The 24,747-nt window shown below is 45.5% G+C and overlaps 2 protein-coding genes across 5 annotated transcripts in view; both read right to left on the reverse strand.

The window, feature by feature from the left end:
- MROH2A (maestro heat like repeat family member 2A) overlaps positions 1-19,416 on the reverse strand; it is a 56,749-nt gene extending 37,333 nt beyond the window's left edge. Inside the window, exons 1-8 of one of the 2 annotated variants that reach the window (XM_039470010.2) lie at positions 19,384-19,416; positions 15,400-15,507; positions 15,001-15,182; positions 5,542-5,673; positions 5,121-5,283; positions 2,182-2,280; positions 1,248-1,399; positions 571-714 (exon numbers count right to left, since the gene is read on the reverse strand). In XM_039470010.2, coding sequence (XP_039325944.2) covers positions 571-714; positions 1,248-1,399; positions 2,182-2,280; positions 5,121-5,283; positions 5,542-5,673; positions 15,001-15,182; positions 15,400-15,493 — 966 coding nt within the window. In that variant the 5' untranslated portion in view covers positions 15,494-15,507; positions 19,384-19,416. Of the gene's footprint in view, positions 1-570; positions 715-1,247; positions 1,400-2,181; positions 2,281-5,120; positions 5,284-5,541; positions 5,674-15,000; positions 15,183-15,399; positions 15,508-16,710; positions 16,862-19,383 lie in introns of those variants that run through there. The other variant, XM_074398827.1, reaches the window with a different exon arrangement.
- A 2,473-nt stretch (positions 19,417-21,889) lies between these two features.
- LOC101048569 (UDP-glucuronosyltransferase 1A6) overlaps positions 21,890-24,747 on the reverse strand; it is a 66,037-nt gene continuing 63,179 nt past the window's right edge. For all 3 annotated transcript variants that reach the window (XM_074398830.1, XM_010347213.3, XM_010347212.2), the window contains one exon: positions 21,890-22,917. In XM_074398830.1, the coding sequence (XP_074254931.1) occupies positions 22,620-22,917 (298 nt within the window). In that variant the 3' untranslated portion in view covers positions 21,890-22,619. The remainder of the gene's footprint in view (positions 22,918-24,747) is intronic.

The following is a 24,747-nucleotide window of genomic DNA, read 5'->3' on the forward strand; positions in this document are numbered from 1 at the left end:
GTCTTTGTGATGTAATTAGCTCAGGATCTAGAGGTGAGATCATGCTGGAGTTTGGGTAGGTGTCCTCATAAGAAGAGGACACAGAGGGACACAGAGGGAAAGGCCACGCCATGAGGAAGGGAGAGATCGGAGTGACGCCACCACTGTCACAGAACGCATGGGGCCACCAGAAGCTGGAAGAGGCGAGAGCGCCTGCTTCCCTAGAACCTTCAGAAGGAGCAGAGCCTGGACTTCTGACCTCCAGAACATAGAGAGAATACATTCCTGTTGTTTCGAGCTCCCCGTGTATGGTTCTTTGCTACAGCAACCCTAACAAACTAATGCAAAGGCCACAGTCTCCGAGGGGCCAGCACCTGTCCCTTCCACCTGGAATGGCAGTGTTCATTGTCCACAAGTCCCACGTGTGCCAGGCTCCACACCCCTCCCTTGCAGGGCACAGATGTCAGGTTGTTGACAGTGTCAAAATATCTGACATCCCCCCTCCCACCCATAGGATCCCCCTTAGACACTCGGGCGCCCCCAATTCCCTGAGCCTCCCACCCAAAGCCATGCCCGCGCACGGCCGCTCGCCTGTGTGATGAAGAGCGCCTCCAGGTTGCCCTGGTACTCCGCCAGCAGCAGCGGGATGTAGTCGTACACCTGCTCCCGCAGGTCAGCGTTGGGCAGAAGGAGGTTGAGCATGGGCTTCAGAGACTTGATCACCCCCAGCTTAACCTGCCACCAGAAGCCAGCTCTTGGACTCACTGTGTCATGACCCTCCAGCAAGGCCGGTGACCTCAGCCCCAGCCACAGAATCCAAGGACACAGGACAGAAGGGACCTCAGAAGCAGAGCGAGGCCCTTCCTGCACAGGTGGCTGCGTTTGAGTCCCTCCTACTTAGCAGCCACATGACCTCGAGCAGGTACTTAACCTCCCTGTGCCTCAGTTTCCTCATTTGTCAAATAAAGTCCTACATCACAGAGGGGGTGTGAAAACAGCTCCCATGGGTAAGACGCTGGTAGAGCATGTAACAAGTGCTCTCAAGATTCTCGCCAGCCTTCATCAAGGCTGGCCTCGTGAAGGAGGCTCGTGGGTCCCAGCTGTTCAGCATTCACAAGTTCCCCAGCTCTGCCATGGGTCAGGTCACCGCCCTCTCGGGTCCTGGGAGAAAAGCTGGACCTGATGGTCTCTCAGCACCTCCCAGCCCCACAGGCTGGGGAGCTGTGGCCTGGGGACCACTGGGCCCTCCTAAGAGGGGTGCATCTCACCTCAGGGTTGTGGTGCCTCAGCCACACAGTCACGAAGTAGTGATACATGGGGAACAGCTTCAGCGCAAACTGCTCCTCGGTCATGACGGGGTACACGCTCTCCTCCAGGTGCTTCAGATAAAACTGCACCGTCTCACAGAAGGTCTCCATGGCTACCAACCGCAGCGGGAGGATGCAGTCGGTGCCAGAGGAGCTGGAAGCAGAACCAAGCCTTCCCAGCCCAGCTTCCTCAGAGGGAGTGCTCATGCCTTGCCATAGCGGGCAGGCTGCTTCCTGCCCCTCCACGGCCCACGGTGCCACCATTTTTACCCTGCATACCTTCGTGTGAGAGCATTGAGTACTCAGGGGTGTCTGGGTCCCTCCCCTTCAAGGACACAGACGGGGTCAAGGGTGAGGCCTGGAGCATGACCCTGCCCACATCCTGGGGATTCCAGGTCAGAGGGCAGTGAACACATTCGGCCCTTTTTTTCTCAGGCACTAGGGCCTTTTTTTTTTTTTTTAAGCCTTTCAGCCCACGAGAACATTAAGTAATCAATATCTGGGGCAAGGTGGTCAGATTGAAATAGCATCTAAGACTAGCCCCCATCAAGCCCCACATGGAGCTGTTTTCCCCAGTCTCCTTCTCCTGTGATTGCTCATTACCCTTCTGTACTCTCCTGAACTGCTTAACTACGAAACAAGATAAATGGAGTCACAGTAGCAGCTTCTTCCCTCTAAGCCGGGATCTTCTCAAAGGCACCCGCCATGTCTCAGCCTCCTGTGCCTCAGGGAGCCAATCAGAGACCACACAAAGCAGAACATGAAGCAAACTTCTTTGGAGAACAAATGAACCATGTACCTCTTGTTCAACAACCCCTCCATCTACTCTTTACCCAGCAATCTCTCTCCAGTGCCCTGATCAAGCCAGACCTGCAGGTCCAAGGGGGACACTCACCACCACAAATCGCCTGGCGTATCTTGGCTTCATTGGCAAGTCTCAGCATGGTGAATATGGTAGCCAGGGTGATGCCCATGTACGGCATGAACTCAAACACTGTGAGGTTGTGGGGGAGATTACAGGAGGCTGGGGGTGAGCAGGGAGAAGGCAGAGAGGACAACCCTGCTGCGCTCCACTGCCAACAGTCCAGAGCTGGCTCAGCCCTCTGCCCTGGCCGGGACGCAGAAAATGGTCCAGGAATCAGAAAAGCATTAAAAAGTAAGATAGAGGCCGGGCACAGTGGCTCATGTCTGTAATCTTAGCACTTTGGGAGGCCGAGGTGGGCAGATTGCCTGACCTCGGAGTTAGAGACCAGCCTGGGCAACAAGGTGAAACCCTTTCTCTACTAAAATACAAAAAATTAGCTGGGCGTGGCAGCATGCACCTGTACTCCCAGCTACTTGGGAGGCTGAGGCAGGAGAATCGCTTGAACCCGGGAGGTAGAGGTTGCAGTGAGCTAAGATCACTACTCCAGCCTGGGTAACAGAGCAACACTCCATCTCCAAAAAAAAAAAAAAAGGAAGCTAGAAACAGGTGACAGAGGAAGAAAGACAGGCAAAGGAGAGGAAAGGGAAGAAGAGAGAGGAAGAAGAAAGAGGGCAAGGAGAAGAAAGAGTAGGTCAGAGAGAGGGAGGGAAGAGAGGGCAGAGGAGCCCCAGAGAAACTGGGGCAGAAAGCAGAAAGAAAGCAGCAGCTCCCAGAGGGCATCCGTCTTCCCGGACCCAGGCCAGCCTCCTTCAGGTGTCCCACAAACATTCTTGGGTGAACACAGAAGCAGGGATAGCAGGTGAGAGCAACGGACTGTGAGAAGGCATGAGGCCAGCAGAGAAAAAAAGCAGACAGAGAAAGGAATCACAGAGAGCGGGAAGAAAGGGAGCCGGAAGAATGGGAGCCGGAAGAAAGGGAGCCGGAAGAAAGGGAGCCGGAAGAATGGGAGCCGGAAGAATGGGAGCCGGAAGAACGGGAGCCAGAAGAATGGGAGCCGGAAGAAAGGGATCCCAAACAGGCCCATCCTGCTATGGAAGGCAGGCCCCTCCGCTCCACCCTGAGCACGCTCCCGTCTTCAGACTTCATGATAATAAGATTGTATATATGTATAATAAGGAAATAATAATAAAACCCACATGACTCCCCTGGCTGGGCCCCCTGGCGCCATCCATGTGTCCCTCACTCCTGGGCCCCTGGCATGAGCACCCAATAGGCCTGGGCCTTCCCTTCGCCACCTCTGGCCCCCACAGCTGCTGTCCCTTGTCCCCTTTCCAGGCTAACACTCCCCGCCTTCCCTTCCTCCCCTCCCACTCCAGCCAGGCCTTCATCCCAGCAAGCGGTGAAGCTCCCACCTCCCGCCTTCTCCAGCCTCATCTGACTGGAGCCCTCAGCAGGATGGGTTTTACAGGGGCCTCCACCCTTCGAGATTATTCTCCCTGCGCCAGGCCTCGCATTCCACGCTGTCTCTCATGACCCCTCCTGAGCCTTCCCAATGCCAGGGCTCCTTCAGGCTGGGTCCTTCTCTCTCTACTTTCACTCCTGGGTATCAATGGCTTTGAACATCCCCTACGCTCTGAGGTCACCAAGGACCAAGAGCAAGATCAGACCTGCCCTCTGAACCCGCACCACAAATCAACTGCCCCCTCCACCTCTCCCCTGGGACCTCCCAGCACGAAGTTTTTCACTTGACCTCTTAGCTCTCCATGCTTCTAGCTCAGGGAAGGAGGTCAGCACGCTCCCAGTGGCTTGCCACCTCCGCTCCTCCCCCCGCCTTGGCAGGTCCCATTGCAGAGCCCCTTCCCACCTGTCACCACTCACCACGTGCTTCTCAGCCCAGCCACCATGACAGGTACCCACCTCCATCCAGGCAACAGCTAAAAGGCCTTCCCAGAACCTACATTCACCAGGCTACTCTGCAGCTCAACATCCTTCAGTAGCTTCCTAGTGCCCCAGGGACGTCCCCAAGGCCCCGCCTCACCCTCGGCCTCATCTCCCTCTTGCTCCTTAACTCCAGCCACAGCCTCCTCTCAGCTGTCCAGAGAAACCAAGCTCTGCTCTGCCCCAGGGCCTTTGTGATGTTCTCTCTGTGTGGAATGTTCTCCCCAACCCATGCTCACACAGACACCCTCCTCTCCACCTTCAGGTCTTAGCTGAAATATTGCTACCTCACTGAAGGCTGCAGAGATGTGGCCCCCTCCCCTTAGCCAGATCTCAAACGGGCATGTGGCCATTCTCCTCATACGCATCACCTCATGTTATCAACATCTATTTTCTTGTTTGCCTGTTGGTCCTTTCTGAGCACGGGAGCCGTGCGTGTCTTATTCAGTGTAGCGGCCAAGTACCCGCCACAAGGCCTGTGTGGGGTAGGCGCTCAGTGCCTGCTTCTGGGATGAAAGGAAGGGAGGGAGGATGAAGAGAGAAGGAAGGAAGGAAGGAAGGAAGGAAGGAACGAATGAAGGAAGGAAGGAAGGAAGGAACGAACGAACGAAGGAACGAAGGAAGGAAGGAAGGAGAGAGGAGGAAAGAGAGGGAGGAAATGGAAAAAAGGGAGGGAGAGAATGAAGGAGGAAGGAAGGAAGGAGAAAAAGACAGGGAGAAGGAGGGTAAGGAGTAAGTAGTAAGGCAGGCAATAAAAAAGGAAAAGAAAGAGACAGATGGCAAGACAGAACAATGAAGGTGGAGGGGAAACAGTAGAGGGGAAGAAGGACGAGAGGCAGAAACACACAGAGAATCTTAACAGCTAAGAAAGACAAAGGGACTGCAGAGACGAAAGGAAGACATTTTAGAGGGAAAAAGAGAAAAATGGAAAAGAATGGGAAGAGGCGAACCTAGGGACAGACGGGAGGGGCACAGAGAGACAGAGAACAGGAGGGTGCCCTGGGCCGGGCGGAGGGTCCTCAAGCCCCTACCATTGCCATTGGCCAGCTTGGCCAGAGTGATGATGACAAATTCGTCAGTGAGGTTGAGGGGCTTGAGGTGGTGTTGCAGCTCGTACATGACCAAGCTGAAGTGGTTTCGGGACAGAGCCACCAGGGTGTCACTGGCCACCTCTGCCTTGATGTAGCCCTCCATCTGCAGGGGGGAGGAAGGGGAGAGAGGGAGGAAAGGGAGGGAGGGACAGGGGCGCGACATATGACACCTCCACCAACTGGGCCTCCAGGAAAAGCCTCCTGCCCCAGGCTCTCTCCATCCCTCCGGGCTCCCTTGGGCTCAACCTTACACCTGCTGTGAGAAGTGACTGCACAGGGCTGTGGGCATTCTGGGCCAGGCCCCAGTGGCCCAGCTCCTGGGCTGGCAGAGGGAAGGCATCGATGGAGCCTGGGGGCCTACCTCTGGGATCTCCCTCATCTCCTTGGAGGCAATGGCCACCAGCCTCCGCACGCACTGCTCCTCCAGCTCCCCCTCCTGCTGAATGATCTCCTGGAGGATGTTGTAAATGTTGACCTTGCGCTGGGTGGAAATCTGGGAAACAAGTATGGTGGGTGGGATGGACCCAAGCACAAGTCCACCACTCTCTCCTACTGTCCTCCTTCCCTGCACCCCAACCACCAGCCTCCAACCTCTTAGAGCTCGACTCTGCCATTTCCAAAGCCTCCTGCTTCCCCTCTCCTGCCCTACTCATCCCACTGGCCCTGTCAACACGACTTGTTTATCTGTATTCCTGTCCCTGATTTCTGTCAATATCTGGCGAGGCAAGTGTTAAGCCATCAACACACAGGGTTCTCTATAATTCCTGCATGATAGTGCTTATCACCACTGAAAATGACCTGGTTTAGGATGGGATTTGGCAGATGGATTGCACATCCCAGATCACACCTGGAGGGTCGTATTTGAGAATACTCATTTAAATATCAGCCGCGGAAAGCCACTCTTAAGGAGTGAGGGTTGACTTTCTGTGTGGTGCCATTGCCTGCGAAGCCCTCAGGGAAAAATGTCCTGCTATCTCTACTGGTAGGGAGGTCACTCCCAACAGTCCAGAGATCTTAGCAAATTTGGGGCCTTAAGAAGAGGGAAATTCACCCAAATGTGTAAGTTCTACTGGTGAAATCCAGTACAGGGAGTCCTGGTCTTGGTTTCCTATTTTTAGGACAGCAAATAATAGGGGTTTGTACGGCTCCCAGAAATTAATGATGTGGCCTTAGTAGCTGCTCAGTACTGTGTGGCTCAAGACCAGTGTTTCTCAGTCTTTATTATTATTATCATTATTATTACTCCCAAGGGCATTTAGACCTTTTTTCCTAATCATACCCCAATGACACTTTAATGACACAGATATGCACCTGTTCGTGTGCTGTATACATATCTGTGCTTTACACACAAAAAAGTAAAATTTTCTTTGCCCCCCAAGGACTAGTTTTACTTGATTGGAGGCAATATCGCCCTGTTGAGAATGCGGGCTCTGGCTTTTCACAGTAAACTCAAGGAGGCCAATATGCTTAATTACCACACTTACTGCACTCTATGCAAATAGCCAGGCAAATTATGAGACAATCAGCCTTTTTTTGTGATCAAGAATAATCTTCAGAGAATATTTATAGTCACAAGAGAAAAACTGTCAAAGACTTGGAGATAACAAGAGCAATCACTGAGTGGCCTTCCAGAGCTGCGCTTGGTTCTGTCTGGCAGACGCTGTGGAATTACTAGATTCTGTAGAGTGTGCATCTGTGATTGCCAAAGCCACTTTACAGCTCTGTAAGGAAAAAAGTTAAGTCCTAGAAAACTGATAACAATGCACGTGTTTCCTCCATAGCAATGAAAATGATTCCAGCTCATGGCAATGCAAATGGATTTTGTCTGGTAGAGCATATAAATCTCTATAGGTAAAATTCTCATTTGAACAGCTTTTAACATCTTACTGGTTCCTTAACTAATTAAGGAGTAAACGAAATCTTTGATGCATCTTAATTTTTAAAATGTGCCTATTTGTTTATTGCCTGTTTATTGCCACTGATGACTCAATAAGATGTGTGTTAATCATGGTTTCTTATTTTCTGCAATTCCTGATGCTTTGACACCTGCGTCCTAGCTGACCCTAGAGAGACTACTCCTTCCAGAGCTGGCCAACTCCTAGAGATAGTAAGCAAGTTGTCCACGAGCATGTTTTTAAATACAAAACAACTGTTATGGACTGAATCATTGCCCTAAAAGTTCCTGTGTTGAAGCCCTGATCCCCAGTGAGATAGTATTTGGAGATGAGTCTTTTTGGAAGTAATTAGGGTTAAATGAAGTCATAGGGGTGGGAGCCTAATCTCATGGGATTGGTGCCCTTATAAAAGGAGGAGAACACTCAGGAGAGCTTTCTCTGTGTCTGTGCATGCACAGAAGACTGAGGTGAGGACACAGTGAGAGGGCAGTCATGCAAGGAAGCAAGGCTTCACAGAAACCAAATTTGCTGACACTTTTTATAGTCTGTTCTTGCGCTGCTAATATAAACATGCCCGAGACTGGGTAATTTATAAAGAAAAAGAGATTTAATGGCCTCACAGTTCCACGTGGCTGGGAGGCCTGACAATCATGGTAGACAACAAAGGGGGAAGGGGAACACAGTCACATTTTACATGGCAGCAGGCAAGAGAGAATGAGAGCCAAGAGAAAGGGGAAACCCCTTATGAAACCATCAGATCTCGTGAGACTTATTCACTACCATGAGAACAGTATGAGGGAAACCACTCCATGATTCAATTACCTCCCACCAGCTCCCTCCCATGACACGTGGGAATTATGGGAGCTATAATCAAGATGAGCTTTGGGTGGGGACACAGCCAAACCATATCACATCTCAATCAGGGACTTCCAGCTTCCAGAATTGTGAGAAAATAAATTTCTGTTTTCTAAGCCACCCAGACTATGGTACTCCATTAGGGTACCCTGAGCAGTCAAGTGTTCCAACCAACCCAGAGCCCCTCTCCCAATCACCTCCTTTATTGGGCTGTCACACTCTGGGCCACTATCCACCTGCCCTAATCCCTCAGGGCAGGTATCAGACAACTGGGGATAGCTGCTTTGCCCCAGAGTCCACAGAGAATATTCAAACTAGCCAATCCTGAGCCTTCTTGCCCTATCTCGCTAGTCTCTTTCCACAGAAACCACAATAAAGCCTGATGCCTATAATTTCCCCTGACTCCTTCTGCCTCCTCACGGACACTAGTGCTTCCCTGTGTGATCCTGCATGGTGTGGTGGGCCCCTTCTCTTGGAAACTGTGAGTACCAAACTGCCTTTTCTCCTTTTTTTTTTTTTTTTTTTTTTTTTGGTTGTTGTTATTGAGACAGAGTCTTGCTCTGTCACCCAGGCTAGAGTACAGTGGCAAAAAATGGCTCACTGCAGCCTTGACTCAAACAACAATGCTCCCACCTCAGCCTGCCAAGTAGCTGGGACTACAGACAGGTGCCACCATGCCCAATTAATTTTTTTTTTAGAGATGTGGTCTTGCTATGTTGCCCAGGTTGGTCTTGAACTCCTGGCATGAGCCACCATGCCCAGCCAATAAACTGTCCTTTCAAGAGCAAGTGTCTCCTCAGCTGTTGATCTCAGCATATCTGAATAAAAACAAAGCCTGCATTTTTTTTTAAAGCCTGCGTTAGTCTGTTCTTGCATTGCTATAAAGGAATACCTGAGGCTGGATAATTTATAAAGAAAAGTGGTTTATTTTGGTTCATGGTTCTGGGCCCCCTCCCTCTGGTGCCATCCATGTGGCAGTTATTAAATGTAGGCTTTTAAATTTTTTTCTTTGTTCCTATTTTTGCTTTGTGATCTAAGATAAATTATCATCTCTTTAAAAATAACTTATATGTATAATATATTTTTGGTAATCCTTGTGGTAACCACTATGCAAAAGCCTATAACAGACTCACTAAAAATAAAAATTAATTATTTAAAACATAACAGCATAAAAGAAAGGAAGAGAGGAATTAAAAATAACCAGAAAGCAAGCAACATAATGGCAGTAGTAAGTCTTTATTTATTAGTAACAACACTGAATGTAAATGAATTCAGCTCTCCAATTATAAGACATAGAGTGGCTGAATAGATTTAAAAAACGAAGATCCAACTACACACTGCCTGCAAGAAACCGACGTCACCTATGAAGACACACACAGACTGAAAATGAAGTGATGGAAAAAGATATTCCATACAACTCAAAACCAAAAGAGAGCAGAAGTAACAATACTTACATCAGATAAAATGGACTACAAATCAAAGACTGTAAAAGAGACAAAGAAGGTCACTCTATAATGATAAAGGGGTCAATTCAGCAAGAGGATATAATAACTAGAAATATCTATGCACCCAACCGAGGGGCTCCAAAGTACATAAATCAAACATTAATAGATATAAAGGGAGAGATATACTGCAATACGATAACGGTAGGGGACTTAAACACCACATTCTCAGTAATGGACTGATTAGCCAGACAGAAAATCAGTGAAGAAACATCACAATTAAAATACACACTAGATCAAACAGGTTTAAATGACATTTACAGAACACATCACCCAGTGGCCACAGAATGCACATTCTTCTCATCAGCTCATGGAATATTCTACAAAATATGCCATATCTTAGGCCAGAAAGCAAGTCTCAACCAATTCAGAAACGTATAAATCATGTTATTTGTTCTGACCACAATAGAATAAAACTAGAAATCAACCACAAAAAACCTTTGGAAAATAAACAAACACACAGAAATTAAGCAATATATTGCTGGATGACCATTGGGTCAATGAAGAAATTAAGAAGGAAATTTAAAATTTTCTTGAAATGAATGGAAATGAAAATGCAACATACAAAAATCTATGTGATACAGCAAAAGCAGTACTAACAGGGAAGTTTATGGTAATAAAAGCCTATATCAAAAAAGTAGAAAGAATTCACATAAGCAGGCCGGGCGCGGTGGCTCAAGCCTGTAATCCCAGCACTTTGGGAGGCCGAGGCGGGTGGATCACGAGGTCGAGAGATCGAGACCATCCTGGTCAACATGGTGAAACCCCGTCTCTACTAAAAATACAAAAAATTAGCTGGGCATGGTGGCACATGCCTGTAATCCCAGCTACTCAGGAGGCTGAGGCGGGAGAATTGCTTGAACCCAGGAGGCGGAGGTTGCGGTGAGCTGAGATCGCGCCATTGCACTCCAGCCTGGGTAACAAGAGCGGAACTCCGTCTCAAAAAAAAAAAAAAAAGAATTCACATAAGCAACCTAATGATACACATCAAAGAACTAAAACAGCCAGAATATACCCAACCCAAAATTTGAAGAAGGACAGAGATCAGTGCAGAGATAAACAAAATCAAGAGTAATAAAAATACAATGGAACAAAAGTTGAGTTTTTGGAAAAAAAAAAAAAAAGAAACAAAATTGATAAATATTTAGCTAGAATAAAAAATAAAAGAGTGAAGACCCAAATAAATAAAATCAGAAATGAAAGGAGACATAACTGAGATTGGCAGAAATACAGAGAACTGGCCAGGCACAGTGGCTCATGTCTATAATCCCAGCACTTTGGGAGGCTGAAACAAGAAGATCACTTGAGGTCAGTAGTTCAAGACCAGCCTGGCCAACATGGCAATATCCCATCTTTACCAAAAATACAAAAATTAGCCAGGTATGGTGGTACATGCCTAAGGCTGAGGCAGGAGAATTGCTTGCACCCAGGAGGCAGAGGTTGCAGTGAGCCAAGATCATACCACTTCACTCTAGCCTGGGCAACTGAGTGAAACTCTGTCACACACAAAAATAATAATAAAAGAAATACAAAGAATTATTAGGATTATGAACAACTATATACCAACAAATTTGAAAACCTATAGGAAACATAAATTCCTGGACACGTGCAGCCTACCAAAGTAGGCTGTGTCCAGTAACAATGGAGAAATAGAAAACTCCAATTAACCAATGTTGAATAATGAGATTGAGGCAGTAATGAAAAGCTTATCATCAAAGAAAAGCCCAGGACTGGACGGATTCACTGCTGAATTCTACCAAACATTAAATACAAACAATTACCAATTCCACTCAAACTATTAAAAAATATTGATAAGGAAGGAATATTTCCAAACTTATACTACAAGGCCAGCATTACCCTAATACAAAAACCAGATAGGAACACAACAAAAAAGAGAAAACTACAGGCAAGTGTCTGTGATGAACATAGATGCAGAAATCCTCAACAAAAATTAGCAAACGAAATTCAAAAACACAATAAAAAGATCATTCACCATGATCAAGTGGGATTCATCCCAAGGATGCAAGGATGTTTCAATACATGCAAATAAATAAATGTGACACATCACATTAACAGACCCAAGAACAATAATCATATGATCATTTAAACATATGCTGAAAAGTATTTGATAAATTCAACATCCCTTTATGATTAAAAAAGAAAAAAAACTCAACAAACTGGTTATAGAAGGAGCATATCTCAAAATAAAAGCCATATATGACAAACCCACAGCTAACATTGTACCAGATGGAAAAAATTGAAAGCCTTTCCTCTAAAATCTGGAGCAAGACAAGAAAGCACCTTTTGCTACTGCTATTCAACATAATACTGGAAGTCCTGGCCAGAGCAAATAAGCAATTTCTCTCAGGCAAGAGAAACAAATAAAGGGCATACAAAATAGAAAGGAAGAAGCCAAATTGTCTCTGTTCACAGATGACGCAATCTCACACTAGAAAAATACAAAGACTCCATCCAAAAACTGCTAGAACTGATAAATAAGTTTAGTTAAGTTGCAGATTACAAAATTGACATACAAAAATTAATATATGCCAAACAGCAAACAACAGAACACTTCACACCATCTGAAAAAAAAAAAATCAAGAAAGCCGTCTCATTTACAATAGCTACAAAAAAATACAAAACACCTAGGAATATATTTAACCAAAGAAGTGAAAGATCTATGTAAGGGAAACTAGAAAATGTTGATGAAAAAAAATTGAAGAAGACACCAAAAAATGGAAAGCTCTTTCATTTCATGCTCATTGATAGAAAAATTAATATTATGAAAATGACAATACTACCATAAGCAATTGGCATATTCATCAAAATCAGTGTCAAAATACCAATGACATTCTTTATAGACAATTTTTACATGGAATCATAAAAGATCCTCAATAGACAAACCATTCCTGAGCAAAAAGAATAAAGCTGGAGGCATCACACTACCTGACTTCAAAATATACTATGAAGTCATAGTAACCAAAATAGCATGGTACTGGCATAAAAACATACACATAGACCAACGGAACAGAATAGAGAACCCAGATGTTAATCCATGTATTTACAGTTAACTCATTTTTGACAAAGGTGCTAGGAACATATAACAGTGAAAGGACAGTTTCTTCAATAAATGGTGCTAGGAAAACTGGATAACCATATGCAGAAGAATGAAACTAAACCCCTATCTCTCACCATATGCAAAAATCAAATCAAAATGGACTAGAGACTTAAATGCAAGACCTGAAAATATGAAACTACCAGAAAAAAAAATCACTGGGGAAATGCTCCAGGAAAGTGGTTTGGGCAAAGATTTTTTTGTGTAAGACCTCAAAAGCACAGGCAACAAAAGCAAAAATAGACAAATGGGATTATGTCAAGCAAAAAAACTTCTGCACAACAAAGAAAACAATGAACAAAGTGAAGAGACAACCCACAGAATGGGAGAATATATTTGCAAACTCTCCATCCTACAAGAGATTAATAACCAGAATATACAAGGAGCTCAAACAAAAACAAAAAAAGAAAGAAAAAATTCAATTTAAAAATGGGCAAAAGATCTGGACAGACATTTCTTAAAAGAAGACATACAAATGGCCAACAGAGATACAATAAAATGCTCAACCTCTCTAATCATCAGAGAAATGCAAGTCCAAATCACAATGAGATATCATCTCACTCCAGTCAAAATGGCTTTTATCCAAAATATAGAAAATAACATGATAGCAAGGATGTAGAGAAAGGGGAACCCTCATAAACTGTTGGTAAGACTGTAAATTACTATAGCCATTATGTAAAACTGTATGGAGGTGCCTCAAAAAAGTAAAACTAGAACTACCATATGATCTGCAATTCTACTGCTGGGTGTGTATCCAAAAGAAAGGAAATCAATATATCGAAGAGATATATGCATTTCCATGTTTATTGCAATACTATTCACAATAGCCAAGATATGGAATCAACTCAAGTGCCCATCAATGGATGAAGGAATAAAGATAGTGTGGTATATGTGCACAATGGAATAATATTCAACCATAAAATGAATGAAACCCTGTCATTTACAGCAACATGAATGAAACTGGAAGACATTATGCCAAGTGAAGTAAGTCAGGCACAGACAGATAAATACCACATGTTCTTTTTTTTTTTATTATTGCATTTTAGGTTTTGGGGTACATGTGAAGAACATGCAAGATTGTTGCATAGGTACACACATGGCCGTGTGATCTGCTGCCTTCCTACCCTTCACCTATATGGCATTTCTCCCCATGCTCTCTCTCCCCACCTCCCCACCCCCGTCCCTCCCCCATTTCCCTCCAAAAGACCCCAGTGTGTAGTGCTCCTCTCCCTGTGTCCATGTGTTCTCATTGTTCAACACCTGCCTATGAGTAAACTTCATATGGAACCAAAAGAGAGCCCACATAGTCAAGTCAATTCTAAGCAAAAAGAACAAAGGTGGAGGCATCACACTACCAGACTTCAAATTATACTATAAGGCTACAGTAATCAAAACAGCTTGGTACTGGTACCAAAACAGAGATATAGACCAATGGAACAGAACAGAGGCCTCGGAGGAAACACAACTTACCTACAACCATCCGATCTTTGACAAACCTGACAAAAACAAGCAATGGGGAAAGGATTCCCTGATTAATAAATGGTGTTGGGAAAACTGGCTAGCTATGTGCAGAAAGCAGAAACTGGACCCCTTCCTGACACCTTACACTAAAATTAACTCCAGATGGATTAAAGACTTAAACATAAGACCTAACACCATAAAAACCCTAGAAGAAAATCTAGGCAAAACCATTCAGGACATAGGCGTAGGCAAGGACTTCATGACCAAAACACATGTTCTCACCTGCACGTGGGAGCTGCAAAAAAGGTGAGCTCGTAAGTCAAGAGTAGAATTTTGGTATTAGGTTCTGGGAAAGGTAGGGGCAGAGGGAGATAGGGAGATGTTGGTTAACAGATATAAAATTACAGCTGGAGAGAAGGAATAAATTCTGTTCTATAGCACTGTAGGGTATAAATACATTTAACAATGATTGATTGTATATTTTCAATAAACAGTTTTGAATCCTTGCAACACAAAGAAATGATAAATGTCTTCAGTGTCTAGTTCAAAACCTTGTCTGGTACAAGGTGATGCAAACCTTGTCTGTACAAGCCCATCACGGTCTCTGGTTGCACACTGTATCACTCTCTCCAACCTCCTCTAGCCCAGTTCCCTAACCTAGCTAAACATCTCCCTACTAGCCAAACATCCCTGCACCCTGTGTCTGGTGTGTCTTTACTTTCCATGCCCCCTGGTTCAACATCTTTGCAACTCAACTCATATGCTCCAGGACAATGGCTCCCAAACCCACTGGGTCCGAATACAAGGGAACTTTTAAAAATTGTGAACATCCCAGGTCCCAATTGGTACTCAAGGAGTAAGCACCTCATAGTCTTGATCATCTCTGTATCCCAGTACCACGTACCACATCTGTGACAGTAACTATGTGCTGGCTGGTGGACACACAGCACACACAGCTAGAGGTGGCTGAGCCCTGTGGGTGAGGCCCCTACCTCTGGCACCTGTAGGCAGCGGATGAGAGTGTTTATCACCACAGAGGGCTCAGCAGTGGCCTTCTCTGTGATTATCACTGAGGCCAGAGTCTTCCGCATGTCAAGGCCTGCCCCTGCTGTGTCCGTCTTTGCCGACTCACTGTCAATGATGTCCAGGAGGTTCACGACTTGTTGAAAGGTTCCTGTGAAAACAAAGACCACCCAGGTGCAGTGTGGAAATGACCACGACAGGAGATGCCCTTGTACCCCTGGCCTTGCCTCCACCCGCACAGCTCCAGCTTCATGTGTGGTGTGATGTCCACTGTGTGATGGAAAAAGGAAGACTGAGGCTGGGGCTGCAGTCAAAAAGTTAGTGGCTGAGATGGGGCAGGAAAGCAGAGATGTGGGTGACATTCTTACCACTGTCATCTGATTCAAGAGGCCCCACGTCCTCTGCTTCCTCTGACACCTCCTCACTCGAGTCTACTGCTGCTTCTGTAATGGATTCTGTCATCTCTTCCTGAAGGTCTTTGAGATCAACAGAATTTGTAAAATATGGGGTGTGGCAACACACCCTGCGATGACCCCAATGATCCATACCCTTCCATGCAGCCATCCCCTTGAGGGTGTATGGGTGGAACCTGTGATTTCTTTCTAACCAGTAGAATACGGCAAAGGTGATGGGTGACCCTCTCTTGAGTAGATTTCATCATATGGCAAAGATGGTGGGATGTCACTCCCATGATCACATTACACCATGTGAGATTCCCTTAGCAGACTGAAAGAAAACATTCTACTGGCCTTGAAAAGTAAACAGCCAAGCTGGGTGTGGTGGCTCATGCTTGTAATCCCAACACTTTGGAAGGCTTAGGCGGGCAGATCACCTGAGGTCAGGAGTTTGAGACCAGCCTGTCCAACAATGATGAAACCCCATCTCTACTAAAAATACCAAAAATTAGCTGGGCATAGTGGTGGGCGCCTGTAATCCTAGCTACTCAGGAGGCTGAGACAGGATAATTGCTTGAACCAGGGAGGCAGAGGTTGCAGTGAGCCAAGATCACACAATTGCACTCCAGCCTGGGCAACAAGAGTGAAAATCCATCTAAAAAAAAAAAGAAGAAAAGAAATGAAAGAAGGAAGGAAGGAAGGAAGGAAAAGAGCCATGATGCAAACGGCCTGTGATGAGGGCCATGTAGCAAGGAACTGAGGGGCTCAGTCCTACAACCTTAAGAAACTGAATTCTCCAATAAGCACATGAGCTTGAAAGAGGTAGCTGAACTCCAGAAAGGACTGCAGCCTCTGAGACCCTAAACAAACAACCCAGTAAAGACACGCCCAGACTCCTGGCCCATGGAACTGTGAGATAATCAATGGATGTTCTTTTAAGCCACTGAGTTTAAGATAATTTGTTATACAGCAATAGATAATCTGCTTAGTTTAATAGAGGTCCTTCTCCCTGTCTTCTAGACACTGATAATTAATGGCTAATGAGAAATCCATGTCGGCAGCTCTCAAAACTCCTTTAAGGAGTCCCCTCAACATCCACAGCTTCTTAAAAATTGAGAAACACTAACATTGATGTCAAGATGGTGGAATAAAGGCTCTCAGAGGCTTTCTCCTCCTGTCCCACGTTCCTAGATCCTCAAAGGTCCATCCCATGGCCCTTTACTATTCCAACTCCCTTTTCCTTTAAAGGTTTTTAAAGAGCTACTTTGGGACCTAAATACTGACCTTCCTTTAGGGTCCTCTTCTGGATGAAACAAAAATTAACCACAAGAAAAAGCTCTGCTCTTTGCCCAATACACGTCGATGGAAATGTGAATGGCGGAATTGGCTGTCAAAGTGAGGCATTGAGCTCTTCAGTCATATTTCTTATAGGAATGGGTCTCCTGGCAGGGTGGGAGGGTTTCACTAGAACTATCACCGTTAGATCCCAGACCCTTGGAATGTTGAGATCCAACTGCCTCCCTGAGTCTCTGTCAACCCAGGGCTTTGAAGAGTGCCCAGGGCTCTGGAGTAAAAACTCCATATCATGTTGCCATTCAACATTTCTGTTATTCACATGTGTGTGCTGAAGTACAGGGGCCTGTTTGGGAAAGGGAGATGGTAGAAGTGGGGATGGCTTATAGCCGAGTCCGAGGGGGGACACAGCCTGTGAGCCCTGGGTGGGGAGATGTGGTCAGGACAGTCAGAGAGGAGAGGAGGGGCAGAGCGAGAGGCCCTGGGGAGAACACTCCTCCTTTCCAGAGACTGGATGACTTGTGGGATAAGAAAGTGGGTTCCCACTAGCAGAATACTTACAAGATAAAGAACATCAAAAACAGGTAGGAAAGGAGGAATCCTGATTCCCTAACCCAAAAGTCAAGCCCAAAAGATTTTCCTGTCATTTGTAGCTAGGAGAGACGATCCAGGTCACAGTTAGAACAATGAAATGCTGGCCTTTGGGAAATTTTCTATGCACTGCCAGACAACAGGAACAAAACTCAGAGACATCTAGGGCCAAGGCTGCTCAGGCGGAACTCCCACTCCAGGTTTGCCCACCCAGCCAAATGGGAGTCCAAGCCTGTGCTTGGACACCTCTAATACCAGGGAGCTCGTTACTCTCAGGAGCAGCCTCTTTCTACTTCATAGAATTCAGATGGTTAGAAAATGAGCTTTCTTATCATACCCACATTTCTTCCCCATAAAATTTCTGCATCATTCCTAGCTCTGCACTTGGATGCACATCGATCACCATCAAATAGACATAAGCAGCTATCCCCTGCCCCTGCTTCCACAGTAGTGCCCTCTGCACTCCCTCCTCCCACTCCCTACTGAGCCTTCTTTCCCCTTTGAAAGATCGCTCAGGTGATGTGGTTGCAAGTCCCTTCCACAGACCCAGACTGCATGCCTACTGTGTGCAGCTAAGCATGGCTTTCCACGCTGCAGTGGCTATAGGGTAGGTGGAACATCTCTGTCCTCTGAAGGTCTTCAGATGCAACACATGAAAAGTGATACATTTAGAGCCAGAAGTGAATGTGTCAGCAATTGCTGTGTAACAAACCACCTCAAAACTTAATGACTGAAAACAACCGATTAGTATAGTTCACAAACGTATGAGTCACCTGGGTGGGTCTGTGGATCTGTGCCGTGTCCAGCCAAGCACAACTAGAGTCTCACTCACGCATCTCAGACAGCTGGAGGGCTGGCCATTGGCTCGCTACTGGCTGAAGTGACCAGGGTGATAGGGACATCATGCAGCAGTGCTAGCCCAGGCTGTGCTCATAGCAGCTGGGGAGGCTTCTTGAGGCCTAGACTTGAACCCAGTGCTCATCATCTGCTACATTCTATCAGCCAGGGCACATCATAGGACAGCCAGGACCCACAGACTGGAGAAATAGATTCCTCCTTTTCATGAGAAGAGTTGCAAAGTCACATTGTAAAGGATATGGCAATCAGGAGGGGTGGAGAAGGGGTCATTTTTAAATTACACACAGGGTGAGTGTGTGAGCCATGGCCAAAAGTAAGACACCCCTGAGCATGTTATCTAGAGAGGACATGAAGACAGTGAGACCAGAGAGGAAGAAGTGGGCTCTACTTGGTTTTCTGAATTGAAAATACTTTTTTTCATGGCAAAACCCTGCCTCTACTAAAAAATACAAAAGTTAGCCAGGCGTGGTGGCGTGCTGCTGTAGTCTCAGCTACTCAGGAGGCTGAGGCAGGAAGAATGGCTTGAACCCAGGAAATGGAAGTTGCAGTGAGCCAAGATTGTACCACTACACTCCAGCCTGGGTGACAGAATGCGACCCTGCCTCAAAAAAAAAAAAAAGGTAAATAATTTTTTTTTCTGATTATGACAACAATTTCGGACTCACAATCCACTCACAAAATCAGCTTCTCTTAGATGCTGTCACTCTATGGCACGGTGCATCTCTACTTCTATGGGAAGTACCCAGGAAATAAAACACTTTATTTGTAGCATCCTGCGAGCTTAAACACACAAAAGGGCCAAGACATAATGTGGGAACATGGAAATATTGTGCAGAAGCTGATTGTATTAGTCCATTTTCAAACTGCTATGAAGAAATACCCAAGACTGGGTAATTTATAAAGAAAAAGAGGTTTCATGGACTCACAGTTCCACACGGCTAGGGAGGCCTCATAATCACGGCAGGAGGTGAATGGAGAGCAAGGGCACATCTTATGTGGTAACAGGCAAGAGGAAGCATGAGCAAAAGGGGGGAAATCCCCCTATACAACCATCAGATCTCGTGAGAACTCACTATCACACAAACATCATGGAGATAACTGCCTCCGTAATTCAAATTACTTCCCACTGTGTCCTCCTAAGGACATACGGAGGTTATGAGAATTATGATTCAAGATAAGATTTGGCTAGGGACACAGCCAAACCATGTCACTGACCCAGAGGCAGCCTCTACAGAGTGGATCCTGCCCAGCTCACAAGGTTCCCTCTCCCCTTATCCAAGTAGCCACAGCGATGAGGTGGTGGGATCCATGTTTTCTCTCTTTAATCCCTCTCAGCATTGCTGGTTGGACGGGGAGTGGACACCTGATCCAGCTGGACCAATCAAATTCCGACTTTCAGGAATTTGGCACTCTAGGCCAGAGAGAATCCAGTCTGTCTCTTATGGGATCTTGGAAGCTGGGGCAGAGGCTGGGGGTTGGTCCTGGGTGGACCAGGAAGGGCTTTGAAGGAGGGTGGTTGTAGTTTAGGGGTCACTGCACAGACTCAAGGATGTAGGGAGGGAAATAGTGTGGAAAGAACGTTCTAGCCACTACCTAGGGCAGAAGGAGATGGAGCTGGGGTCTGGGAAGCAGCTGAAATCTTCACTCTCCGCACCCCAGCTCCAACTTGGAGCTGACAAATTTAAAACTTCTGCTTGTAATACAAAGCAAAAACAAACAAACGAACAAAAAACAAAAACAGTAAAACAAGGCCAACAACAACAACAAAAAAGTAGAGAAAATACAGTACATGACAAAAAGGACATTCTGGTTAATGCAGTATGCACTCTTACCAAATCCTCAGGGTAATACACTCCAACAGGAAAGCAAAAAATATCCTCCAAAAAATAAACACAGACGGCTCATCAACTTGAAAACAAACGCAACCTCTAATAATAACAATCACAAAAGCACATTGAAAATAAGTTCCTCAGGCTGGGCGTGATGGCTCAAGCCTGTAATCCCAGCACTTTGGGAGGCCGAGGCGGGTGGATCACGAGGTCGAGAGATCGAGACCATCCCGGTCAACATAGTGAAACCCCGTCTCTACTAAAAATACAAAAAAAACTAGCTGGGCATGGTGGCACGTGCCTGTAATCCCAGCTACTCAGGAGGCTGAGGCAGGAGAATTGCCTGAACCCAGGAGGCGGAGGTTGCGGTGAGCCGAGATCGCGCCATTGCACTCCAGCCTGGGTAACAAGAGCGAAACTCCGTCTCAAAAAAAAAAAAAAAAAGAAAGAAAAGAAAAGAAAAGAAAAGAAGTTCCTCTTCTCCTCCTATCAAACTGACAGGCTTTCTTTTTCAAAATAGTACTTTGTGCTAATGAGGGGGTGGGAACCTGTCTCCCTCACACGCTGATTCTAACAGCTTGGGGATGCAGTTTGGGTATTTCTCAAGCTATTTGCCCAGGGTAGCAATGCAGGTGGTGCCCCACCCGGATCCCCTGAGTACCTCTTCAGTGACAAGGGCGTGTGCTTCTCTCTTGTCAGCTCCCTTTCAGAGTCCCTTTGTGGCCAAATGGAAATGCAGAGAAATCACGACTACCTGGGAGTTATGTCTTGGTCCCTGACGAGGCAAGTACTCAAACACCCAACACCCAGGCTCCTCTTTGGGATAAGTCCGGGGTGTCTTTTCTCCACTGGCTCCCAGAGTCACTCAGCAGGATTAAGCTCCAGTTGCCCACAAGAGAGCTGGCTCCTGGCGGCCATCACCACTTCTCACTCTGCCACTCCTCTATCAGAATTTCCTTTACTTCCTAAATAACCTCCTGGCCCTTGAATCCTCATCCCAGGGGAACCCAGACTGAGACAACTAGCACGTTGTTGTAAGTGTTGTAAAGCACATTCCCACAGAAATAATAATGGGTATGTGGAAAAACTTAGTTACTAGGATGTCTAGTGAGGTGTTTTTATTTTTGTTTTTGTTTTTGTTTTTTTTTTTTTTTTTTTTGAGACAGTGTCTCACTCTGTCGCCCAGGCTGGAATGCAGTGGTGTGATCTCAGCTCGCTGCAACCTCTGCCGCCCACCCCCGCCCCGTTCAAGCATTCTCCTGCCTCAGCCTCCTGAGTAGCTGGGATTACAGGCGCCTGCAACCACGCCCAGCTAACTTTTTGTATTTTCAGTAGAGACAGGGGTTTCATCATGTTGGCCAGGCTGGTCTCGAACTCCCAACCTCAGACGACTCGGCTGCCTTGCCTTTCCAAAGTGCTGGGATTACAGGCGTGAGCCACCGTGCCCCGCCAAGGTCTTTTTTTTTTTTTCTTCCTAATTAAACAAAATAATAAAAGTGAATTCAACCAGAAGTTGCGGTTAAATAAATCCTGGCATATCCATAAAATAGAATACTGCTTGACCACTGAAAATGAATTAAATATTATACAAAAACACCTTGGGAGAATCTGCACAACAGAGTGGAAGAAAGAGTGTTAGCAAACACTAAGTATATTCGGTATATCTGCAATATTCGTAAGTATGTGTATTTGCCAAGTGGGGTTATTCTGGGCAATATGATTACTGGCTATTTTTCTTTTCTCATCCATCTATTTGTGCACATGCAATGAAGGTGTGTGTGTGAAGCTCTATATTTTCCAAATTTTCTGTCATAATCACACCCTACTTTTGTAATTAGAAAATGAAACTAGCAATAAATAAATGCAACACCAATGAAAAGAAAACACTTAAATATAATTTATATGAATTTATTAAGAAATTTTTAGTTGTAGGAAACATCAGAAAAAAACACACTTGCCCAGCACTTCATTGCTGTACTTTGGGTTTTTATCAAATTCAGCAACATTTGACATAAGCATTAATTATCTTCTCAAATATACCACCCACCAATTTTATAGCATCATTCTTTTTCCCCGAAGCAAGAAATCATATGCTGTTCTCAGTGCACTCCAAGCATTCATTCATTTCACCTATGCTTTGAAGGTACAACGGTTCCCCTTCTTTAAACACAGAAGGTGACATCTATGTAGCATGGACAGAGACGAGGACCGACCACTATTGGTAAAGGATCAATCGCAACCATCTACAGAAGCCAAAAGATAAAGTTAAAACTGCCATGTGAAGTAGGGGCAGTGGCGGGACCACCTATGAATCCCAAAGCAGGCCACTTTTCTAAGAAAAGTAACATAGAATGCCAGCCTGTCAGCGTGTCCTCTGAAAGATGGCCCGTGTCATCCTGATCCGAGACACTGGAGGAGGCACAATACATATTCAGATATCTTTACTGACTAATGATTTGATTGTTTTTATTTAAGAAAAATGTTTAAAGCACTCTAGGGCTGATTAATTTATACAAAGCATTTCCTTAATAAGGATAAAATGAACTTAACACTGATTCTGTTTTCAAGTTTGGAATTGATTAGGGAATCATTCAACATTTTGCCTTATTTCCCACCCACTTCTCAATGCGTTTTGGATTTCTGGGCTTTCTTAACTCGCCCTTTTTTCCCACAGCATTTCCGGCAGCCACAGGCACAACATTTAAAGGCGATGAAGGCCACTGTCAGCACGATGGCCAGGAGGAAACCAATCACGTCCAAGGAATGGTACTGGTACCAGGTGAGGTCGTGGGCTGCAGGTCGCAGGTGTGGTGCACCCTTGTGTCTCATTACAAACTCTATCCAGAACACCGCCAGGTCCAGTGGCTCCACCGGGCGGTCCTTGTGAAGGCTGGAGAGGCGCATGATGTTCTCCTTGTAGCTAAACACAAAGACAGTTTCATTATGCCTAGAACACCTCTGGTCATGAACAATCCTCCCTTTGTGCTTGCTGCCAGCTAGGAAGGCTACCAGATTTTCCAAACTTGGGAAAGGAAACCTGTTTCTATTATTATTGTTGTTGTTGCATTTAGATACAGTCTCGTCCTGTTGCCCAGGTTGGAGTGCAGTGGTACAACCATAGCTCACTGCATCCTCCAGCTCCTGAGCTCAAGCCATCCTCCCACCTCATCCTCCAGAGTAGCTGGAATTATAGGCATGCACCACTACGTCTGGACAATTTTTAAATTTTTTGTAGAGACAGGGTCTCACTGTGTTGCCCAGCAGGCTGTGTTACTATTATAACCTGAAAGGGAACCACACATATATTCTTAATAAATGTTCTTGATCTCTTTAAAAAAAAAAAAACAAAAACGAAGAGAAGGAAAAAAGAAATTAAGGAAGGAAGGCAGGGAGGGAGGGAAAATAAAGACCAAAATTATAGTTCAGAAATATTTTAACCTTGCTTCTACTTTTCTTCTTTTCTTTTTAGTGATATTTTTGTGAAAAATTTCATTATACTTTCATACAGTAAAATGAAGAAAGGAAAATATCATGTCAGAAATTATAAATAGTCTTTTTGAAGTTTGTAAACAACCACCTCTGGCCAAAGTAAAAGCCATTTGTAAGTGCCAAATTCAAGGTGATGATATATTTGTAATTCAGTCATTGAAACACTAAGCTATCCAGGTGCTAGATTTAGCATGAGGCTGTGCCTGTGCAGCCACTCAGTGCAAAATGGATTTCTGTTTACTCCAGACAGTGTTGATAGCCCAATCAGAACATCTCAATTGAAAACGGGTTAGGTGCTTCCATCCTTGGTGCTAGAGGTATGAAGAGGAGGCCGAGGAGGAAGAGGAGAGGAAAGAGGAGGAGGAGGTAGACACGGGAGAAGAAAGAAAAAAAAAGACCCACCTATTCAGGACTAATCATGGACACTGTTGACTGATAGAATTTGGATATTTATCCACACTTAGATCTTACACTGAGTTGTAATCCCCAATGCTAGAGATGGGGCCTGGTAGCAGGTGTTTGGATCATGGCGTTGGATCCCCTGTGGCTTAGCGCTGTCTTCCTGACAGTGAGTTCTCTCGAGTTCTTGTGAGAGCTGGTCATTAAAAAGCGTGTGGCACTCCCTCCCCAACTCTCTCTTGCACATGCTTTTGTCATGACATGCAAGCTCCCGCTTTGCCTTCTGCCATGAGTAAAAGCTCCCTGAGACTCCCCCAGCAGCCAAGTGATGTCAGCACTATGCTTCCTGTATAGTCTGCAGAACCACAAGCCAATGAAACCTCTTTGCTTTATAAATTACCCAGTCTTGTGTATTTCATTACAGCAATGCAGGAACAGCCTAATTAATACACTGTCTTTAAACCTATCTGTAGTGTTATTTGGAAACATTATTATAATGTAATATTAGTATTGGGCTATAAATCATGTTAAACATCATTTTCCTTTTATGTAAATCTTAAGATGGATTTTCTTGGAAGCTTTTTTTTCTTTTTATTATTTTTTTTTTTAATGAGATGGAGCCTTGCTCTGTCGCCCAGGCTGGAGTGTGGTGGCACAATCTCAGCTCAAAGCAACCTCTCCCTCTCGGGTTCAAGTGATTTTCCTGCCTCATCCTCTCAAATAACTGGGATTACAGGCACACACCGCCATGCTTGGCTAATTTTTTTTTTTTTTTTTTTTTGTAGAGATAAGGTTTCTCCATGTTGGCCGGGCTAGTTTCAAACTCCTGACCTCCTCAAGTGATCTGCCTGCCTCAGCCTCC

This window comes from Saimiri boliviensis, chromosome 5 (genome assembly GCF_048565385.1).
Source record: "Saimiri boliviensis isolate mSaiBol1 chromosome 5, mSaiBol1.pri, whole genome shotgun sequence".
Lineage (NCBI taxonomy): Eukaryota > Metazoa > Chordata > Mammalia > Primates > Cebidae > Saimiri > Saimiri boliviensis.